Source organism: Gavia stellata, chromosome 1 (assembly GCF_030936135.1).
Source record: "Gavia stellata isolate bGavSte3 chromosome 1, bGavSte3.hap2, whole genome shotgun sequence".
NCBI lineage: Eukaryota > Metazoa > Chordata > Aves > Gaviiformes > Gaviidae > Gavia > Gavia stellata.
Window position 1 is genome coordinate 122,665,778 of NC_082594.1, and position 24,295 is coordinate 122,690,072.

Genomic DNA, 24,295 nt, shown 5'->3' on the forward strand with positions numbered 1-24,295 from the left:
TAAGTAGCAGGTACTATATTTAAATGCAAGAATCAGCACAGACTTGGCTGTCAGGAAACAGAATCTCATTACAGGTGATGATCTACAGAAAGTCTTAGAGTCCCACCTCCAGGAGATGTGTCCTGTTATGCATTAACACAAGCTGATCAGAGGTACCAGGTTTGCTTTCTCTATTAAATGTACCTACTGTAACAACTCTTCCCCACTCAGACTACTGGAATGCTGCAGGAAGGAAAACAGGTAAACATACATTTCTGCTTATGATTATTTTATTTTTTTTTCAATTTAGTATCAAGTTTTCCATAAATTCTTACTTTGATTTCTTCACATAGAGCCAGTAGACAACACCTGCAACCAGAGCAGCCAGCAGAAGACCGACTACAATCCCCACTATTAGCTTTGCCTGGTCATTAACCTTTTCGCTATTGTCATCTGAAGCAAAGAAGAAAAGTTAATGAGGTAACCTATGATAAAGTCAAACATTACACCATTTCGAAAGAATTTCCATCAGAAACAAGAGAAGGGGTCAGAAAGTAAAAATTTAAAAAAAAGGAGGCATTGCTCTTAAAAACACATTTAAAGCTTCAAGAAAGCCACATTCGTAGTCAATCATGGCACTAGCTATTTCAAATAAAGTCCAACTTTGAGGGACTGTGGAAGTTTTTCAGTGACACTACACAGATCTTGAACTGAGACAATCAACAGAATGGGTTAAGGAGATAGAAAACCATACATACCATTTCTATCCTCTGGCTCATCATATTCTGGAATACTTACTGAAATGAAAAATGTTAAAATTAAATTAAAGACAAAATGTGTTATACCTGAAACATCACCTTTCATCACCTATTTACAGCCATAACAGACACACTGAAACTTAATACAGTGTTTGCCGAACAAGGTAATCAATCTTATCTTTGAGCAGAAGTCTTTCCTTTGTAAATATAATATATCCAACTGAAGAATCTTTTTCAAAACCTTTAATATTAATCTCAGAAATATTCCTGACTATTTCTGTGCTACCCTTCCACAAACTGTAGCTTCTCACCACCTTTCATCACTGAAAAGTGACATTTGATTAAAGCCCAGTATGCCTGATTTCTGTTCCGAATCAAGTCATACCGGTAATAATAAACTGGAATTTGGGGACTAAAAGGTGATCATAATTTAGTAATAAATAAAGACTTTCATCTTCGTAAATAATGTATTATTTTGCAATATTTGTGTAATATTATGTTGTAATATTATTTAAAAAAGTAAATAATATATTGCATACACAAGATAGCTTTCTGGATGAAGTCATTTAGTCTTCATGACTTTCTTGGCTAGCTATCAATAAAAAATTTTATGTACTACCCATTCAGACTAGGTTTACAATTGCTTGACTTAAGACAAAAAGGTTAAATATCTTAGCATCAGCATTACTATACAGACCTACTCTTCATAAGAGTGTGAAGTGTGGGTACTTTATGGGAAACTACAGCTTTAAGGAAATACTCTTTAGAAGACACTCACTAGCAGAGACATTCAGGGAGGTCACAGTCCTTTCTAGCTGATTTTCTGCAATGCAAGTTAAAGTCACATTTTCCTCAGGAGCAATTACAATTTTGCTGGAAAATTTTCCATTAACATATTTGGTCTCCTCTGTCTGAAAAGGTAAATAATGAAGATTAGTATCCTTAAAAAATGCAAAGAACAATACATGCATTACATGTATTACACATTGAAAATGTTCAGAGTGAAATAACTTTCAATTAATATTTCAGTTTTCCAAACAAAACCAATAGAAATAATGCATTATTTTCTTAAATGGTAATGTGAATATTTGCAAGAAAACACTTTGGCCAAGATATCCAGTTATAGCTACATTGTGTATAGTGTGCACTGTAAGACCACTGATAAAGAGGCATTTTTGAGAAAGTTCACCACATTCTGTATTTGCTTTCGTTTCTTTCGACTATTTAAAAAATATTTCAAGTGACAAAATTCTTAAAGAAAACCCAAACTTCTAAGTTCTCATTTCTTTCCATCTTGCTGTTTTTCATTTATGTCTTTATAAGGAAAATAATCACTGTAAGTTTTCCACTTTCTGGCATTCCAAGTTGTTTCCACACTAAGTGTTATTTTGCCAAGCTACATGTATTTAGTAGTACCTGCAGTATCTGTACTGTAATAGGGAGCGAAGTTGTTCCTTGAATTTGCTGTATATCATACTTAGATTAATACAATGTCCAGAGAAAATTATTTTCAATCATTTGTATAGCTTCAAGACAATTCCTGCCCTATAACTTCAAGTAAATGTACAATTTTGACAGCTGTACACAATTTCTGTAGGATTAAAGCAAAACCTAATAGAGTAATGAAATCTACAGGAGCAATGAGCATTGGACTTCCAGTCTCTGACTGCTTTTATAGATGTCTCATTTTTCCTGCTAAGGCAAAATGTGGCAATGCTTTGCATGGGATTTGGTAATCAATATGAAAATACTTCAGTTTGCTCATTTTCCAGGTATTCTTCCTGCTGCGTATGGGTACTCCTCATTTCTCTCCCAGGATGACTGCATTATGGTTCTGTTTCCAGTAAGTATAACCATACAAAAACAACTATAAAAATTAAGATAAAAACTGCAAAGCCCATAAGGAACTATATTGACTGTATTTTCTGATTTGTACTTGCTACATTTCGTTACATTTCACCCAGTTAATGCCTACATGAAGTACCCATTTGCTTTCTAATGTAAGTTCTATAGTTCCATTATTATTTGTAAATTCTTTATGTAATGGCAAAATCATGACATTACCCAAATAAAATGACTAAGTGCCCTCACTTAAAAATGCTTATTTCATTTGTAACATTTTCTTTTTCCTTCCAGCTTTGGCTTGTAGCCAGCAGATCTTCGGTGCCATCACCTGCTCTATTCAAAAGACCTTTATCATCAGAAATCATCCATGTAGGTATCACATCGCTACAGCTACCACTTAACCTTCTTTTAGATAAATGAAATAGTTTCTTCAATCTCACTACCTGGAAAATGTTCCTTGATTTTAAATCACATCTCCTTTGCACTATCTTTTGGTGAATAAAATAATAAGAAAGATACTTGCTTTATTTATGATGCTTCCACTACCAGTAACTGTCCATTGCACTGCTGGTTTGGGGAAACCTTCCACATGGCAGACAATTGTTTTAGACATTTTATTTGTGTTGGTTTTCTTTGTCATTTTGATTTGAGGTTTTCCTACAAGAATAATATTATAGTTAACCATTTTGTTTGAAAAGGACAACTAATAATCATAGCTATCTGCTCCCTTACCTTCCACAATAAGTTTAAGTGTCTTTCTTTTCTTCAACCCTTCAACCTCCTGTAAAGTAGTTTCACAAATGTAGTTTCCAGCGTCTTGATACTGAAGACTTGAAAACGATGGACTTGTTTGCATTCTGGTATTGTCCTGATAAAGCAAGGAGTTAATCTCTGAATTCTAACACAGAATACATTAATCTCTAAATTACAAATGTGACTACTATCAAAAGAGTTAGTCACATGCTTTGTTAGATTAGAGCCTCACTCTTAAAGTGTTCCCCCATTAATAACTACATTTGAATAGCTGACAGCAACATAACAGCATGAAAAGTGGAAACTACTGGAGGTTTATAAAAGCGCCTCCCTTCTTCTTGAAGAACTTTACTTTCAAAGCAAGGGCATAGATGGGATCAATTGTTAGTTCTGAGCTTTTCTAGTGGGCTAGACAAAAACATGAGTGGTACAAGCTATTTGAGACACAGACAACTATCCTCTAGAAACCAGGCTTACGAGATCAACGTATGCTACTAAACAACCATCAGGTATCATTATTTTTAGTTTCCAGCAGTCTAGGTTTAATTTAAACCCACCATCTATGATAGCTAACATCCGATCTCTCAACCTGCCTTGCCCTTTTATTATGCTTGTTGGAACCAAGGCCAAGCTTGCCTCTGAGAAAACGATTAATGAATCCAAATTCCTCCAAATGGGCTTTCCTTCTTAGAGGGATCTGATTCTCAAAGGGCCTCGTATAAACCATTTCAAAAAAGTTACATTTGTTTTACAGAAGGCATTACTCCTCTCCGTTTGAAAGCTGAGCCAGTAATTACAATAACTGAATTTCAATCATCAACTTGAGTCAGTAGCTCTCATTTTAGTGATATGTTTTAGACTCATTTTAACAATGTTCTTTAAAAAGCCCAATGAATGACTTCCTTCCAAAACACTGAAGTAGCAGCAGTAGTATGACGAGGTGAACACTCAGATGAAGTGTAAAGTAGATGAATTACTGACCTTTATCCAAAACACAGTTGCATTTCTGCTAGAAGAAATCGTGCATGACACAGGCAGGGCCTCTCCAATCTGTTTTGTGACTTCTCCGCTAGGAATAAGCTGCAAATCCAAATCTGAGATAGAAAGAACATTTGTCAAAAGTTCATCTCAGAATGCCCGGCCCATTTCAAAGGCTTACCACGAAGGAAAATGTGACTAATTGCACTCATTAAATTCAAGATTTCAGTTCTTCAATAAAATCTAAATCAATTTTACATGTAAGGGAGAAGAGAGAATTATTCTAAAATAGGCACTGCAGAGCATTCACATTTTTACTGTAATTACAGGCTAAAAGGAAAAGCAAAACCTCACTAATCACTAGACAAATGGATACATCTTTTTTCACCTTGTACTGCTGAAAGAATGACAAAGGAGATACAAGAAGCTGAAGGAGTGCTTCACGTAGCAGTATGTGCGTCTTGAAAGGGGAAGCACAGACTGCTGTGAGGGCAGCTTGCTATGGGGCAGGTAGAAATGTATCTTCAGGGGAGGACTCGTGCAGGTGGGGACAGATTAACCTAAACAGTAAGTGTGGAGAAGAGGATAGGAGGACAAGGGGTAACTTTTTCGAATCTGATAAAACAAGTTGATTTTTATCCTCAGCATCTGGAGAGGATGAGGATGGGCAATACAGGGTGTGTGAGACATGATACTGACTGAAGGGGAGAAGGGTCTGAATTACAGGGTTGGGGAGCTACACATGAGGCTCTTTGATTTATTTGTTTTCATTTGTAACTTAAAAAGCCATTTTTGTGTAACTCAGAGTCCAAGCTCTGCCTGACCTGTTTTGGCTCCAGGGAAATCGCAGAGTCAGTGATAGCTGTGTTTGACACAAGGCAGGGTAAGAGCCAGTAACAGAAAGGTCAGGAAACAGTGCTCTAGATTTTTCCTAGTATATGGATTTGGCGGGCTAGTGATTTCTTTCTCCAAAAAAAAATCCTATACTGAAAGAAAAGCAGAGTTTGCCAAGCTAAACCTCTATTTTGTTCCCCTTCTCACAGTGCCTTGCTTGTAAGCCAAGTTGCCTGGTTGAATGACTATCACAGATGCACACACACACCCAGAGACTTAAATAGCAAGCCCGCACGATTTCATCACGAATATAATACTTGCTGGAAAAGGACTGAAAAACATCCTTTTGGCTTTTAAGCAGAGTTTAAAAAAAGCTTAAGGCAAAATCACAGTTGGTAGGGGAAAGCGAAAATAGTGAGCTTTCCGTAACAAAACAGTGAACTTAGCTACTGGCTTCATTCAGTGGTTGCCCTGGGAACACCATTATAATTAAAGGCAGAACTTCAGGGAACAACTAGGGTCCATCCTGCACTATTAGTCTGCGTTATTATCTGTGTTGCGAGTCTAATGCCTAGTCCGAGAGGTCACAAGAACTGTACTTTCATCTGTGCATGAGTAAAGCAAGGATCTTACTGAAGAGATAAAATGACATTTTGTTTCTGTATTCCTATGGGGATTTCTCCCCCTGCCTCCACAAACCAGTGAACGCAACCCAACTAACAAGGTACTCCAGATCTTACAATTACTTCCACAAGGGGAAAAAAAAAAAAAAAAAAGACAAGACGCAGCCCCTGGGCATTGGTATATGGATTCGGGTGGTGCATGGGATGTGTTTCTTCTTGCTCTGTTATTCTTGAGCACATACTACCAAGACAGAGGGATGGCTGAAGAAAAAGCTATGATTTTTTTTTTTTTCCCCCTCAGGGTGACTTCCCTTCAACATTCACTTAAACCTTTTGTTCTTTGAAGCAAGACAGCACCTTGAACCCAAGAGATCACCGAAGACCATACAGGGAGGGATTCCTCTCACATACACCATAGGAAGCAGAAACTTGTTAAATTTTTGGCCTTCATCTTGGGCAAGACTGACACTGAGCCCAGAGCAATCCTTCAACCCAGTCTTCCTCCAGGGCAGCATGTCTTCCCTTCCCCCCCCACCTTTTTGCAGTATAACTGAGACTACACTCCCTCTCACACAGTGGTCTTGGTTGCTATAGAAGTTCAGGAAAATTTACAGTGTGCTAGATGAACTGCATAGCTCAGAGCAGTATTAGTAAGGTGATTTATCAGGCAAGTACAGAATTAAGCTACTGTTTAACGTAGGATCCCCTCTAGGAACTCTACGTAGAACCATTTGATTTGGATTAATATTCTGCCAGTTTATCTGTAGGGTCCACAAAGAAATGAGATGTAGATACTTTTACCTCTCAACTTGTACGGTCCAATAGTAAACAACCTCTTCTTGGTACAGAAGAATGAGAAGAAAGTATTTCTTGCATACAGAAGACTGTCAAAATTAATTTTCCTTGCCATTGAAAGAAAAACTTTGTTGCAAGAATTTTTCATACATTTCCCATTTGGCTTTGAAATGTTCTTCGTAAACAAACTTCTCATCAGGCACCATTTTCAATATATGCTAGCTCTTAATGTGGTCTCACTTGAAGTCTTGGATTGATGTCAGTGCTGTCTTTGCATACCAAGTAGCACAGGGAAGCAGCAAAGACTGCATTCTGAATGGATTGCCACATCATGTGTGAGAGGTATGGAATTAATGTGGGGAAGACTGGAGCAAACATTTCAGTTTTGAAACTCCATTGCACGCATAGGCATTTAAAGGAGGCCTTCGATGGAATACTGTGCTACGACTGGGAAAACTATGCACATCACTTGCCTGTAGTCTGAACTCCCCGAATATACCAGCAGACAACCAGAGACTTCTAGTATACTGAGAATAGATTTTTTCCATGCAACATTCGAAAGGTGATTTCCCCTGTGTTTTCAATGTGTCAGTAGCACAAGAAAAGGCTATTAAAAAAATACCTACAGAGAAATACAAATGCTAAATTTCTAAAACCTTTAATTTACTGTAAGGTTTGCAAACCTATTTCCCCAGAAAACACATTTTAGCAGAGAGTAAAGCATCACTAAGAGGAAGTTCCACAGCCCTACTCCATACCGGGTTGTACGTGCAGAAACGATTGTAGCAAGAGATAAAGAAAAGGGACTGTGGATTGAAACAGTCACCTGCTTCTTCACAGCTGAGGGAAGGTGCACCCATCTTCTACTGCTAGATGCTTTCCTTGCCTCGCACAGGGTGTGCTTCTATAGCAGTTTAAGTGGTTATAAACAGGTTCTGCCATGGCCCCCTCCCTTTTCCTTCCTGGCCTCTGCCAGTTTTGCTCATCTGGTCCTGGGCAAACTCATTCATGGCACAGAGATGGCAGAAAATTAACAACCTGGTGTAAAAAAACCAAACCCACAACATAAATCCTGTTCTGTTGCTCCCCTGCTGAGGGACAAATCATGCCGACCACAAGCGCACAGCTCTGCCAGACTTTAAACTGGGACCTTGCTGCCCAGATCCTGCCCAGGCTGTCCAGTTTGTCCCTTATGTTCTGTGGGGAATGACGAGACTCTTCTTTTCTCTCCTCCTCAAAACTTGCTTTATAAAGGTAATATTTCCCTAAACAATATGGGTAACTCAGATGCTTTAATGTCAATTTTCAGCTTTCTATGAATCTCATAATTTACATTCATCTTGGAAAAAAAGAGCTTGGTATTGAGCAGGAGTATTTTGCTACAAAAATATTTAAGGGCTCTAATGTGATAATGTGTTTTCATACCAGCAAGAAGCTGTCCCTACCTAGACACTGGAAGGAACCAGTATAATTATAATGCTTAATAAATCTGTTTGGGAAAAAGCACTACAGTTGAAATGTAACAAATTACTATAAATAGATTCACAGATTTAAACTAAAATTATTATGTTGCCTGTTTTTTTGTTGTGTGTTTTTTTTTTTTTTAAAGTGAAAATCAAAATATCTAAAGTGCCAAGATCGATGTGAGGAAACAAAAAGCCCTGACTCAGAATGAAGGCTTTTTCAGTCTAACAGCATAGACAGGAGTATTCATCCATATGTGAAAAGGAATGCAATAAAGCAAAAGAGGGAGAAGTAGGATTTGATAGGTGTTAAATAAGTAGTATTTGAGGGATAAAAAAACATCATGGAGGCATAAAAACTATCTGAAAATCTAGCACCAAAAATAAATAAGTACACTAGAAGGAGAAAGCACTAAAAATTAGTGAGTTATGTTGGAAAATTAATATGAAGTAAGCAATTGAAAGATGAAGGAGGATAATAGAAAGCATCTACAAGTTTTATGACTTTTTCAGAGGAGTTCTCACAAAAAAACATGCTGCAGAAATGCTTTAGACCAGCATAAGGCAATACACCGAAGTAGCTTAAAGACAGGGCATGGTCTGGGCATTCAGGAATTACAGATCTACTCCAGGCCACTGCACCTCACTTAAGCAAAGGTTTTACTGCAGATAGAGGTGTTTAAGAATAATGAAGCAAACCAAAACGAACCCTAAGTGAAGCGAGGTAGCAGGGTACTAGATTGTACCTATGAGTTCTGAGTAGCTGCACTAGCTGCCAACACTGGAAAGACTTCTGTCAAGAAAACACATGCTTCTCTGGTGTAGTAAAGCTCTTCTGACATGCAGACAAAATAGCAGAGAAAGGAAAGCTGGCTTGTTATAAGTAACTTGGAGCTGAGGAAGTCATCTTTAGAGTAACTATTTATGGAAGCACAAGTAGACACGCAATCCACTTGGAGTAAAATAAAAGGGTCAGTTATACCACAGCAAACCACCAGCAAGCTGCCTTTGATATTGGACAGCTAGCAGCAGTAGAACAGAGCTCTCTTCAGATCTTACATACCCTTGGCAAAGGGAAGGCGTGGGCAGGAAAACAGCAGATGACCATATTAAATGCAAAATATTCATTAAATGGAATAAGGTAATTATTCATGTAGAGATATATTCTGCAGGCATTGTACCTCTTCCAAGAAAGAAAAATAAATCAAAACCAAGTATACAAACATGAAGTTTCTTTTTATGTAAAGTATAACTACTCTGGAAACATTTAAACTTCATTATCCATCATGTCCCTCGGAACCTGTAAACTATTAAAGGCATTTATGCTACTGGGAAGACCACAGACCACCAATGTTTCTAGGGGAAACCTAGTACCATTTCACAGCTTGTGATAGTGTAGCAAAGTTTGAAAGAGTTCCTGCTCTTGTTTTCTCACATAAAGAGATTAAAAGCAACCATTGAAAAGCAACCATTGCTTCAATGGTTCAACCAGTTCAATGGATGCTTTTAAAGTGGTGCTGATAAAGTGTGAGTAAATACTCTAGTATCCAGCTAAAGAAACTCTACTGAGCTCTGTAGCTCTCATGGTTCTGGGAAAAGTGAAAAAGGCAACTTGTCCTATGTGAACATAATGAATTCCTAAGTCTCTTCTCTAGACTCCTTACATGTTAACCTCACTGAGGTAAGATGAACGGATATTAGACTAATGTGAATTTGACAATGAAGAATGACCTTCAGTGATACCACTGTGGGCCATCTCGTGTGTTTGAGTATGTTCTAAGGCACAGCTGGAGCAGAATAATTTGCCATATATATGTTCATATGAGTGAAACATAAAATACCAGAATTTTCACTGTATGTGACAGTGCAAGAATATCATATACTACACAAAGGTTACATAAAGTCAATCTGCATCTAAGCCAATGAATTGAGGAAGTTAAGGTTTTCAAACAGAAAAACATTAGAAAAAGTACAAATAAATAAAAATAAAAGAAAGAAATTACCTGACACTACTTTAAACCAACCACATCATTCAGTTCTCCTGTAGGTTAACTGGACTAATCTACGTAAGTAAAGCAGAGAGAGACAATCCCAGGAGGTGTAAGATAGGTTTGTGTCCTAACTAGGAGTGCAAAATGCAGTGACTTACAGTGCACAGTGATGATGGTCGAGTCCATCATGCTTTTGTCAGTCAGGGAGCACTTGTATTCTCCTGTTGCATTTCGTCTCACATCTGTCATTACATAAGTATCTGAGCTTCTTACACCTTCTGCTTCTCCCTGTGGATGGAAAACAAAACATTTGTTGTATATGGGCCTGCTAAAAAGATTCACTTTATTGAGTTTCTTTAATTATTTTAAGGATCCTGAAATACTCCGAAGTATGTATAGACACAGCATCATTGAAGTGTAGTTGCCTATCAATAATGTTAAGGTTTATTTCCTGCATGACAGCATAGTTTTAGAAAACACCTACAATTAAAAGCTTACCCTCTAATTTAATGACTAACTTATTTTAAGAGGACACTAAAATACAAAATCTAAAAGCTCTGCAGAAAGAAAATGGGAAGAAAACAAAAAAGACTGAAACAGTCTACAAATAAGAGTGTTAGAGAAATCACAACAGCAAAACAAATTGTGTTTCTAAATCTGTTTCTGAAATGATATATTCAGTATAGGAAAAATCATGAAATGAAGTGTGTTGCTTTCCACATTTTTAAACAGCACCAGCAAACCTTGCTCTATCCATATCATGGTATGGAGCCTGAAAGGGTATACACTGACTTATATGCAGCTACCTACAGAAACTGGGGTTTTGAATTAGCCAGTCCAGTTCCCCAGTTTCCACCTGATTACAACTGACCGACTTAGATCAGATTTGAAACAAGCATAGAATGAAACCTTGATTCGTATCTCTGAATCCAGAAAGAGATTTACCAGGTTCGTCACGATATCCTTAAGTCTTGGAAAGAAACCACCAATTCCAGCTCACCTTGAGAGAAAGGACTAGTATCAGGTAGCAGGGAGACTGAAGATAAGACAAACTGGGGTGTTTAGCGTGGAGCAAGAAGAGGTACCACGCGCTTTTTCCATGGCGTATAGTGAGTTCCTAAGGATGACTCACCGAACCTAAATGGCTGTTCTGAGATAAGAGGACTTCAGCTCCTAGTTTCCCTTGCTGCTCTTCAGCAATTCAAACATGCCAGGAGTCCGAAGTAGATGAGGATTATGTTCAAAGGGCCACATACAGTTTTTGAAATACCTGAAAAGCATGCCACTGCTTTTGGCCTCTCTCAAGATCAGCTCTGCTCACTACTGCAGTAGGAACAAAAAAAGGCATATAAAATAGGAGAGAAGCAGGACACGGGAAGCAGGACTAGGAATCTTAGAATATAAAGCCACATCTGTCTGTGGATTTCACAAATACTAAGAAGATTAATGGAACCAAAGCCTTTGTTTTTCTCAATTTGCATCTTATGCATTTGACAGATTTGTCCTACACTTTCCTCCTGTGCTGTCACACTGGTTTTGTGTTGTGTTTGTGTTTCTTGTCACCAAACAATTAATTAAAAGCCATTGCACAAAGATTCATCTGTGAAATTCCAAAAAAAGCTGAATTAATTTCCTGTACTTTCACTGCTGGATCTTTGGCTGTTATGACAACAGATGAGGTGATTTTATTCAAGGTGGTAAACCCCTTTTGTCAAAACTGCTTCTTATCAAAATATCTGATGTTGGGAAATGAAGCCTAACAATTTTTAGTAGGTCCGAACCCCAAAACACTTCAGTTGGGGTGGGTGGAAGAAGAGGTTCTGTCAAAATATTTTGCCAACTTGGGTGAGGCATTCTCAGAGAGTCTGATGTAACAGCTGACGTCTATCTTCAGTTTTAGTCACATCGAATTCCTTCCTTCATTTGTTATAAAATCACGTATACACTGACACATAGCAATGTCTGTAGGAAGGGATGATACAGAATATTTCACTACGCAGTGACAGCGAGGCAGGACTTACTGGAATGTAAAACAGGAACTCCTGTGGAGGAGGGTTGCCATTTCCTGAGCACTTCAGGGTGATGTTATCGCCTTCTTTAATGGTACTACTTTGTGGCAGCACTTGAATAGTCACCTTCTCTGTTGGATCTGTGAAAATAATGTACACATTTAATAGCTTCTGCAAAAAACCACACAGTAACACTATGCATACGATATACATGGCCGAAGAGTATGCGATTTTATCATCAAGCAGCTGAAGGTATTCGCATGTATAGATCTGTTCATAAAAGAACTGAAGTTAATCACACTTTCCGTGTTTCTGCAAATGAAGTAAGTGCAAAGAAGCCATGTGATACAAAACTAATTTTTCTTCACCAAAATACCTGTAACTGAGACAGCAACGATTGCAACCACGTCATGTGCTTAAAAGAAAAAAACACTGATCAGTACGAACAGTTTCATGGTGTGATTTCACTACGAGGGATTAACTTGTCCTCTGTGAAGCTCACTGTTTGGAGTACTGCAGCAATCAGAAAAACAACTGAAGCTCTCAATGCCTTGCGTTAGTACTAGATAATAGCCTTCTTGCATTAAAAAGAAAGAAATATGAACTAAGCGACTATGTTCAGCCTATTCTATATGCTGATCACTACAGGCTTTCAGAAAGATGAATTTGGTGAACATAATAGGACCCTTAACATAGTCAACAGAACTGTAAATGTAACATACTTCTGTCATGTTCAGTGAAGTTGAACTATAACTTACATTTTACTTTGGTAATTTTTTTAAGGCAAAGACAGAGCATACTTTAATAGATGCTATTCTTTCTACGTAGAAGCCTAAATATAATTTTTTCAAAAACAAAGTAAAATGAATAAAATTAAAGGAAATAATATGGACAGATAACTCTCCCTGTTTTAATTTCAATGAATAAATAAAATCCCACCAAAGATGCCAGTCTTGCATTAAGACACAGTACAGTGCACCTTATTAGACACTAAAAAAAAAATCTACACAGCAGAGAAACCCTGACCTGACAGTTGATTTTGTGTGTTTAGTGAAGCGTGTGCTCTACAGCCCTCTGACCCTTTAGGCATTCATCATGTCTGTCTTCCGCTATGGGATTTCTCAATAACAGGAGCTGCATTCTGCTGTGGCCTCTCGATGACTGAGAGCCCTAACACAGCATCTCACTCCTCGTCATAGGAGGAGTGCTACCGGGCTTCAACAAGCCACATCCTCCCTCCTTCAGATGCATCAGCCTCGACTCCCTTCCACGTCCAAACAGCTTCCATCTCAGTACCTTCAGTGCTGAAGCACAGCCTTGCCTGCTTAGGAAGGGGAAGTCCAGCATCGCTGCTGGTGTGGAATACAACAGGTATGATGAAGTAGCTGGCCAGGAATCACATGCACGTCTCTTGGCAGCTGCTGGGCAAAAAAACCCCAGTTTCAGGGGCTGTCTGGTAAGCTAGCCTGCTGCAGAAACTTGTCTGTCCTTCTGTCAAGTTTATGTGAAGGTGACCAAATGTGAAAAAGTTATCATAAAGGATGTCTAGAGGTACCCTAGAATTGCTTAGGCTTTGTCTCAAGACTGAAAAGGGTCGAATTAATAATGAGAAAGACTTTAGGACTTTAATTTGGCACAGGTTCTCCCACAGAGATGAACAGAACTGGATTAAAAATGGACACAGTTAAACAAGAATGACATTCTTGCAAACCACCAGTCTTCCCTGTAGGAATATCTTACCCTTCTATCTACTGCAATCAACCAGGAGCAAATTTTTGATTTCATTCTCTAAACTGGAAAAGAAAAATAAAGCTACAGAAGTAAATAGCAAAGGACTAATTAAGTTGTTCTCTAAGCTGAACAGGTCACCCTTCTGAGGAAGACACAACCTGATGACAGGAAGATACAGTGTTCCATGCAATGCTCAGTGCTGCTTAGCATGCGTAATGTGCTCCCCTGCTTTCACTAATAAACAGGAGCAGCCTGTGAAGGTACAACTTGCCTCTCAGTGGCACATATCCCTGGCTTGGGGAGTATAAAGTGTCTTTGAGTCTAATCTGTTATGTAAAGGAGTTTATCCATAACAAGACAGACTCTTAACAACAGGACATGATTGGAAAGTTTGCCTGACAAATGTTATCTTTTTACATTGATTAATGCTGAGCAGAGCCCAACACAACTGGAGTCTAGATAATTTAGATATCTGAGATACCATGTAACCATCCAGCTCCAGGCGTTCTCCTGCATTACTCATGTTACTTTCGGTACAGCCCACAGTTAAGTACTGGTAACTACTGCTAGCTCAGCTAAGTTACCCATTTCCACCTAGCAGCCAGCTCGGCAGGGGCTAATTCACACTGCTTCTTATACTAGGTTACAGTGGCTGGCTGCTTCCAGGATGTCAACTAGCTATTAAACACTTGAGTATTAGAGACTGCACTAACCCAGAGCTAAAAAACCCCAGTAAAACATTTCTTAAATCCTGACTGAACAGGTCTTTAAAAAAATCTTGTGCAGGGATAGTTCTAAGCATACTTTCCCCATTTCTTTATGATAAATGGGTAAGTCTCAAGGACTCTCACTAGATACCGGAATGAACAGCAGGTCATCTTTATGACTTCTTTTTTCTTTAGTTGCTTCAGAGAGGCAAAACATGATAGTTTTGATAGTCAAGCTGAAAAAAAAAAAAGGCTGAAAGACAGACTTCCATTTCTTAGAGTTGGAGTCTGCCATTTTTTTCCATCTGCATTACATTTGAGTCATTAAAAAAAAAAATCACATTCATTGAGAAAGAAACTAATTAGGATCACTGAACCAAATTAAAAAACAAAAACAAATCCGGCATGTCATTATCATCAACCAACATCAGTCAAGAAATCCATCTGTTGAAGCTTTAGACGTCTATTAATAAAGAATTTCAAAAATTCATTTGGAGATGCATTTGAACAGAGTAAGGAATTGCAGTTACAGCAAATGAAAATACTCAGAAAGGGAATAGGGTAACTGCGTACTCTAAAGGCAAACAAAGTTGATACTTGAGGCCTCTTCAGTACTGAAGGGGTACTGAAGGGTGTGCCTGCCTCCCACTGCTGGCTAATGAGCAGTACAATGATACTGCCCATCTCTGCAGGAAGAACTATCTTAATTAAACTGTGTGTTACTAGACCAGGATTAAAAGAGCTAGTCTAGCAAACATTAAATCTTTAATAGGGAGTGCATGTGGTATCTGGCACAGTGACTATTCTACAGTGCTGTGCGGCCTTCTTTTTCCTTCATGTTTCCTTTGTAACTGCAAGCGCACATAGCACATGCATCACAGAAATCTGCAAAAGCCTCATCCTCAACAGGTGAAGTAGCCTAATGCACAAAAGTGGTGGGGAAATGGGGACAGCAGCGCACCTCTTGGCAAGTAACAGCAACACGTGCTTTCTTGGTCGTTACACTCCTGTGACATTACTGTGAAGTTCTGCCATGCACAGCAGGAGTTATTCACAGTCATGGGGCTCCACAGATGACAGAAAACCAAAAACAACCCAGTGAAATTTGGTACCCAGATTTAAAACAAACAAAAAACTCCCAAAAAATCTCTAGCTTTGAAGTGATGGGGTTGGTGTCTGCAGGCTCTCTCTGTTATTTCAAAGGATAACAGTTACTATCCCAGAGGTTTTCTTCTTCATTAGTTCTGCTGCTAGTTGTCATTCTGGAGAAACAGCTGGTGAAAAGGTGACCTTAATTTACTCTGGTTTCTCCAGGTGAAACCAAGGAGCAACTGTTCCAAGGTTTGATTTGATTTGACCAAGGTCAAAACTAATCCCCTATTCTGCTGCTCAACAAACTTTACACGTGAAGGAGAAGGAACTAATCATCAAAGTAGAACGTACCCTGCCACTTTGTTTTCAAGGCAATGGAGCACACCTGCTGGCTGCGGACATCCAGTCTGCATTACTAATTCCCTTTGTATTCAACTGGATTACAGAGTTGTTACACAATGTATACTAAGGCCCTATTAAATATCTGGACCGTATACTTAGACCCCATCATTCCCAAAACAGGGACTTCTCTTTTTATAAGCTGATGTATTACCTGAAGTGTACAGAAAGATAACACCTGACTGGGCATCTCGCATATCTCCTGTTTCTCTTCATCCTGCTACGACCTGCTGCCTTCTAGTGTCATTTTACAAGACTCTGAAATGCCTCTCCCACCTCTCTAACTGCTACCACCCTGTCTGACCTTTCCTTGCCAACTGTCTGTTTTCTTTACTCAGAGGAGAATTACAATTTCCACGTCAGTCAGTAAACACAGTAAGGGAATTGCTTTAGGACTTGGGCCAGCTGGAAGTAATTATTTACACATATTATGTCCTACCAATGTATCCAATATTCAAATGCTACATTTTACTTGTAAAAATCAGCGTCTTACAGGTGTAGAGAAGCTACTACATTTTGTGCAAGGTAGTCTGCCAGCAGTAGCTGTTTGGCATTGACTCTGCAAAAATGAAAAACATCTGCGCATACTAAAAACTATATTGTGTATTTATTGCGTATTTTAGGGGGCACAGAGAGTCACTCTAATCAACCACTCTAACTTCTGTTTAAGTTCTGAAAGGCCCATTTCACTGTAATTTTTTGTGGTTATCACTTCCCTCTTGTCAATACAATCTTGACATTCAATATTCTACTGTTAGAAAGAAAGAAATCTCAGGTAAATCTGAAGTAAAAATTACACAGACAATGTACTTGGGACCTTCTTGCTGCAAACCAGCTTTGAAGAAATCATCTCGACAGCCAAGCAGCAACGTCTCTGTAATTTTGTAAACTGTCTCTGATTTTGCTCTTTCCCCAGAGGTAGACTTTGTACAGTGATAGATGCTTTTTAATAACTTACAGGATGCTTTTTAATAACTTACAGTGAACATCGAAGACAACTGGTTCAGACTGTATTGTTTTCTGGCCAGATGGTCCATAATATGTCACAATGCAAGAAAACTTGGCATTTGCATCTTCCTTTGTTGGCATGTACTGAAGAGATGATCTCATGGTGAAGAGTCCAGTTGATTTGTCCACCATCTTTTGCAAATTTATGACCACAACTGAAAAGGAAATACTGGTTCAGTGTCACACAGACAGAATTCGCAACCTTTTTCCTACATTTTGTTGCCTGCTCTGTATTTGTTATCAGGCTGCAAACATGCAAGCCACATGACAAATTAGCCAAGAGACTGTACAAACAGTTTTCCCCTGGTATTGCCACTGACATATACCAGGAATGTTTTATCAACAACATACTCCTAATGTACTACCGTACATTTTAAATCAAATCAAAACAAAAAAAACTAATTGCGAACTGGTGGGTTTTTTAATACAAATCTCAGCTTAATTTGTAAGACAGAAAGCCTCAAAAATGCTGGCAAAAACAATTTTTAGGATCACATTTATAACTTAATTTTGTAAGCATTGTCTATTTTATATAAGGTAAAATATTGTGGTATGATCAGCCTGTCAAAATCAAAGTTGAAAGGAAGGGGGAAAAAAATATTCTCCCTAAATATCCTGGAAAATAAATACCTGTATAAGGAGATGATTATCTATTGGACAGGTGTGAAATGGAGGCAGTTAATACCTTATAAGAAGTTGGAAATTAGATACAGGTTTCTACTAGCTACATAGGCTCAAGAATAGCTTTGCAATAGCTTCAGCAAAGGCAACCCTCCTCCCCATGATGTAGCTTTAAAGCTGGAACTGAAAGAGAGAGATATGGCGTAGCTTAGGTGCTCTGAGAGACCTAGAAGTTTCCTTCCAGTTTCATCTTTCCGTATGAGTAGTCTTCCTCAAAGGAACAGAACATCAGACTAAAGCAGAGCAACTCTTACAGGCACAGTTCTTCATGCATATACCTGTCTGTGGATTCAGGGACATTGGCCATTATTGAAACGTACCTTCTTCCACGGGCTGCAAAACTCTCCCATTTTTGTACCACGTAACATTGCCCTCGGGATAACTATCTCTTGCAACGCACTCCCCGAGCTGCGAAACAGACAGGAATTAGTCACTGGTTTTCTCCACTATGTTTTAACATAATTCTATTTTTGCTTATGCTGCTTTGGGTAAAAATGTCTAGAAAGTTCAAATGCTTAGCCCCAACCATTTTTTAAAAATAGGGCAAATCCCATCAGTGAGGCTTAGGTACATTTGGAAGAGGGTTCAGTGGTGGGTCTAAGATGAGGATGGCCCCTGTTTGCAGAATCAGGCAGGGCTAATACAGTAATGGCAAGGGAACTGCTCTACGCTCAGCCTGGCTATAGACCACGATCTCTCACAGGCAGGGGTGCGCACACCCACCCTCTCTGTGCCTCAGTCCATCACCTCTCTCCACCTTGGCTGTAAAGGGACTTCAGGCAGTCATCAGACACATAACTCTGAGGGAGGATGCTGCTCTTACCATTTGTAGCTTCTCTGTTTCTAAGAAGTCTGCTTGATGTAAGATTTCTGGTTGAGAGGGTTGTTCTAAAACATAAATAGGATAAAAGTACTGGTGAGGGCAGCACAAGCAGCTGTTTGAAAAACAGAAAGTTACCGAAAGATACACGGACTTTGAGACTAAATAGAACAATGTGCCATGAAAAGAAGAAAAAGTGAGATACTTCTATCTCAATATTAGCAAATGGATTGAAAAAGAAAAATCATCACCTTAAAATGTGTCATAGCTTCCATAATGAATTCCATGCATTCTGACAATATATATTTTAGCCAGGCAGACTAGTTCAGCACCTGGGAGGAGAGAACCTGATCTGATCTACCTGATTTATGTGATATACATGCTAGAGAAAGAACCAGTGGTACAGAAACTACAGCAACAGAAAAGCAGCTTTACTGTGGATATTACTGGAGCTAAGCTGTCACATTATAAAGGAACAAATTCAACCTAATCATTCTTCCAATGTTTATTTTTCCTAACTGGGATTGTTACATTTAAGAAATTGAGATGATAGAGATAAGTGTAATTACTTTAACTGATTCTGAGTTAGTTACGACTCTCTTAAAAAACCCGAACTTTTTCTTCAGTGCCAGTATGTCTTCTTATTTACTTTTATTATGGTAGATGGACCTCTTAGCTTGCCAAAGTGGAGGATCTATCAGCATTTCCATCATAAAAAACTACTTTCTAGACACTATATAACTTGTCTGTTAAAATAGTTTGGCCTGAAGCCCGGAATGCAAATTTTTATCTCCAGAAGAGACAGTTTTCCCCACAATTTTAGAAGAAGAGGGGAAGAGTGAGGGGAAAAAAATAAATCAGTGTTTATACAGTCGAAGAAAGCCTCCACACCCTAGCTCTACTGCTTAAACAAGCATACATGTTATGTACTTTTACAGACTGAAATATCCTTAACCATGCCAGCTTACAGAACCTTTTTCCCAAATCAAGCTCCCTGTGAAATAACATATGTATGTCAGTAATCACAGCCCTAAGTGAACTTCGCACCATCTTGCCAAAATCTCTACCCAGTGACGAAGTTACTAATATGCAGGTGTACTGCTCCTGCTGTCACAGATTGCAAACCCACATGTTTCCACAAGAATCCATTCGTTCTGTGTGCGTGCACGTGTGTGCGTGTGTTTGTGTGCACACAAATGCACAGATACGCTTCGCTTGGAAGACGAAGCCAGGATGGAACAAGAACAGCTCAGAAGGGAAATGAAAGGCAATAAAAGAAGCTATTCATTTGACATTTTCAAACAACTTCGCTTGTGGCAAAAAACCAAACAAAACGGTTAAAGCTATACAGCAAAACCATCACAATTTCTTCAAAGAGCTAACAAAGATTTTTTTTTTTTTTTTAAAAAAGTGCATGTTTGTTTCTCTTTTGTTAGTTTTAAAGGAAAAAGGTTAACCTATTTTCTGTAAGAACCTGTCAAGGACAAAGCCTTTCATGTCAATTCAAGCAAATTAGGTTGACAGGACCATTAACAGGCTTTCTGGTTCAGATTTTTGGGTCCCATAAACAGGCCTAGTTGGCTGCCTGTCCCAGTCACCAGCTGATCGAACCACAAACCACAACGCCATCCCCCACCTTGGCTTTGCTTCCCTTCATCCATCATCTCCCCCAGGACCAGTTTGAGAAACCCAACTCTGTGCTTTGGACCGCCCCGCAATGCTCCTACGGAGGGAAGAGGAGGACCTCCCGCTCCGTGGCTCTCCCTGCTCTGAGCGTGCTGGTGACCGAGCAGATGCCCCAGTTGCAAGGCCACCACCTGCTCTCTCAGAGCCGCCTCCGAAAGGACACGCCAGATCCCCACAGCCGCAGCATGTGCGCCAAGGTCATTCACTATAAAAGACTTATTTGGCGTTTGCTAGCTCAGCGTCCGAAGCGAGAAGAAATTTTAAACTTGGCAGCAGCAGAGCCCACTTTGGTGGGTTTGCAACTTCAGCACGCTGCTTATCTCTGGGCATTAAGAGCTTGCCAGAGGACTTTGCAACTCTATAGAGGTCCTATAATAGGGGGAAGAAGAGCTCACTGCCTGCAAAAGCCAAGCATGGGTGTAGCAGGACAGCAGTTTGTGTCCGCTGGGCTGCTCCGCTTTGGAAACTGGCCATTGAGTTCCAGAAAAAAGATGCTGACAGGATCCATCTGGAAAGCTGGTAGAGCTTGTTTGAGTAGTCCAGCGAGTGAGACTAGCAGGTGGTACCTGTGCAATGAGCCATTTGAGCTCGTTAGTTCCGAGTTAATCAGGTAGCACAGCTGAGGACGTGACAAGCTCCACTGAAACCCAGCGTCAGTCAGGACTTCTGGGACACAGCTGAGTTTCAGGTGCACAAGACTTTGGTTTATGAGGGTTTGCACTGCTGCAGCTTAGCTCTGTATCTAACTCCTGTTCAAGGAGTTAGAAACTCCACTGGTTAAATAAATGAAGCTTGCAGACTACTCTTAACTCTTTCATAATTAGACCAAACAAGCAAGCAATCAAGCAACAGTAAAAAATGAAATGCCCAAAACCAGATTCAAGGAAGTTAAATGCAAGGAAATGTTAAGAGAACCCTAAATAAAGTTGTGAACTCAAAATGAAAACTGCAAAGGTAATTTTTTCTTGCAGTGCTAAGTCAGCCACATTACATATATGTCATCCTCTATTCTTATCTTCCTTACTGAATTGAAGCTTTTTCTATTAGTATTAATGCATACAACAAAACATACAAGCTGTGCTCCATGGCTGAGTTAGCATTGTGTTAATATTTAGTACAGTACACAGTAATTCAAGCAGTTAGCATTTCATTTCACCATATACCACTGTCTCATCTACATATTTACTGCTGTGTGATAAGTAAACATGATGATTCTTCATCATTTCCTTTGAAGCGTTGTGTTCACTGTGCACGCTCTGAGCACACTCCTCCCTGTTGTCATTAATCCGATTGTTCTTGCGGTCAAATTGGAAGTGGAACGAGGGAAAGGAATTACTGTTGACTCCTAATCTAGCTTCAAACTCATTTATGCCACTGACAAACTTCTGCCTAAACACCACCGACAACTCCCTGACACCTTCTCCCCGAGAGAAGCTTAAGGCTGCCCTTCCAAAACGTGAATACGGTGTTTTTAAGCAGAAGTGTAATCTCTTTGAAACTGCCCATCCCTGCAAGCAATGTGTTCCCACAACAGAGACTTAACTTCAACCGTGTAAATCTGCATCTGCAGAGCAACAAAGGCCAAAAAAAAGCCATATAAAAACATGAAGCTGAGGAAGACATCCACTGCAGTCCCAGGGCAGCATTTCCAAACACTACCCTTAGTCTCAGCAGACCCGCGCCCCTAGGAAGGAGTAACGGATGCCTCATCGGGGTGAGGCAGGGTTTGAGGGATTCCGTGTCTGCTCTGATTCACCACCAGGAAGAGGTAAGGTTTGACCACACTCCTGTGCGAGCTCAGAGCAGGACTGTGCCTCAGGGTTCTGTGGTTTGAACTGCGGATCAGCCTTCTGATGGGTTTATAGCGGTATCAAAGGCTAATCAACTTTGCTGTGCTCTACAAGAGAAATGCAGCCTGGTCTTCCTCCTGGTAGTTCAGCAGGGGACAAAATAAGCATTTGGGTCTAGCAACTCGTTTTCCAGCGTCTCGCTCTCTCCCTCACAGTTCATACCGTTGCATACTAGCTCGGAGCTGCTTTAAACCTCTCCACTGATGTAATCCTGCAGAACGCACACAGTTAATGCTTCCCTCCTGCAGAAAAATTCGCTCGGAGAACAAATGGAAAATAATCAGTGCTAATTTTACATTTTTCATTTCCAAGGCCAAGTGACATCACATAAGTGAGTCATTATCAAAGCCTAAAATTCTCTTTGAGCCAGCACTTATCATGAATAAACTGCAAGTGCAGGCAGTCCTGTTACGTAAATGCCACCAGTAGATTACATTTTTGAAAGCTGCAGAAATTTGCTAGTCTTAGTAATTTACTCAGCCAAACTTACTTTCTTGGCTTTAATCTTTCCCTTACACAAAAGTTTCTGTAATTTACGATTCAGATGCTGATGAACGTTAACAGTAGTAACAACTAGATTTACTTACTGAAGACTTTGACTATCGTCGGCTCTTCGGAAACATCATCTTCTGTAACTAGCATACATACAAATCTCTTTTCATCACTGATTCTTGCATTCTTGATGGATAACGTATAGTTTTCTGAGAGACTCAACCTGTCTTTGTAGTCTGGTACATCATCATACTGTACATTTTTTTTTGTTGATGATCTGAAGGCAATAAATACTGGAGATCCATTTGGCATTTCCTATAATAAAAGGATAAACACCTCTATTTTGCATAAACACTCATTTAGAAGTTCCTGAAGATCTGCAGTTGGTACAAACCCATCATTTTAAAAAAATCTGAAAACTACTTCAGACGTCTTTTTTCCTGATTAGTTTCTGCTGTACAAACAAGAAATTCAGTGTAATACGAGAACTAGTTTAAGACTGCCGTGGTACACATTAAGAATATCATCAGTAGAAATAATTTAAAATCTTTGGCTCAATCTCAGCATAGCATAGGGCTTTCTCCGATGAAGGCTGGTGGTTCTGGCACCACCTGCCTCTGTCGGTATGAAAAAGTATTTGAAATAAAAGCATTCGTGAGCTAGGCTCAAAGGCTTCAGTTTCCTTTTTTTCCATGATTGTTTTACATATTCATATTGTTTGTCTGAGATATTCAGACTTCATTCCAAATGCAGGATTTAATCAGGCATAACTGCCTATTTTATTCTAAATTAGTTTTCAGCTTTTTTTTTTCCTCTTTGTTTTTAAAAGACCCAAGAGCTTGTGGCATGGGAATATACATACAATCAAATATTGTCATTTATGCATCTCAGGATAATCTGCAAAAGATCATTTTCTAGACATCCTCCTTATATTAATCACTATGCAGTTGCCATCCCAAGAAGGAATACAGAGTTGACAGCCTTGCACAAACGTACCGTAACAAAAATTTATTTTTTTGAGAGACAAAGTTACAGGGTGAGTTCTGCAGGATTTGACACACCCCCCCCCCCCTTACACACACACACAGAGCAGGGACAGACACTGTCTGCTTTTAAATAAAGTGAGGTGAAAGGTTGACTCCATCTTTACATTCAGTATTGTGCTGGGGGCTGGAAGAGGTTTTCATTCCCTTTTATCCCTTGCACCTTGCGGCACTGATGCGAGTAGTGTTCCCAACACAATACCTCAGCTTGACTGCAAAGCCCACAAAAGCATGACAAAGCTGTGACAAGAGATGAGTGGTGTCAGAGCCGGGCAGGGAGCAGGAGGCAACAGCTAATGTGAAGTTTAAATTCCCTTATAGTCATTCTCCCTCTCCCACTTTTAACTCTCGGATTACTCTCGATGTCTGTCACGCAGGAAAGAAAGTATTGCCTTGACTCAAGACGCGCAAAGCTGGCTGTCAAGCGCGAACGAGCTCTTCACTCCGTAAGCCTACCCAGGGCACGAGCACACGCAGGTAGAAACAAGGGAGCGACGCCTGTTCCTGCCACGGTGCACGGCTCCCAGTGCCCCCGGGCTCCCCCCAGGAACCCGAATTGTTACTCCCAATGCAGCAGAGCAGAAAACACAGTTCCTCCTTCTTCCCATGAAATAATCAGCTGACCAAAAAAACCTAAACCAACCCCCTGCCCCCCCACTAAAAACAAAGGTTGCCATGCTGGGAGCTGCCCTGGGAGAATGGATATCACTTTCACTTGGTTGTGTGGGCTGTGTCAACAATTTTATACAATAGCAACT

At 39.6% G+C, this 24,295-nt stretch overlaps 1 protein-coding gene across 1 annotated transcript in view; it reads right to left on the reverse strand.

Moving 5' to 3' along the window:
* ALCAM (activated leukocyte cell adhesion molecule) overlaps positions 1 to 24,295 on the reverse strand; it is a 122,555-nt gene that overhangs the window by 10,814 nt on the left and 87,446 nt on the right. Inside the window, exons 3-14 of the mRNA XM_059816159.1 lie at positions 22,590 to 22,809; positions 18,470 to 18,534; positions 17,967 to 18,054; positions 16,938 to 17,120; positions 12,041 to 12,168; positions 10,178 to 10,307; positions 4,317 to 4,429; positions 3,315 to 3,450; positions 3,106 to 3,239; positions 1,516 to 1,648; positions 738 to 776; positions 315 to 432 (exon numbers count right to left, since the gene is read on the reverse strand). Of these exons, the coding sequence (XP_059672142.1) occupies positions 315 to 432; positions 738 to 776; positions 1,516 to 1,648; positions 3,106 to 3,239; positions 3,315 to 3,450; positions 4,317 to 4,429; positions 10,178 to 10,307; positions 12,041 to 12,168; positions 16,938 to 17,120; positions 17,967 to 18,054; positions 18,470 to 18,534; positions 22,590 to 22,809 (1,487 nt within the window). The remainder of the gene's footprint in view (positions 1 to 314; positions 433 to 737; positions 777 to 1,515; positions 1,649 to 3,105; positions 3,240 to 3,314; positions 3,451 to 4,316; positions 4,430 to 10,177; positions 10,308 to 12,040; positions 12,169 to 16,937; positions 17,121 to 17,966; positions 18,055 to 18,469; positions 18,535 to 22,589; positions 22,810 to 24,295) is intronic.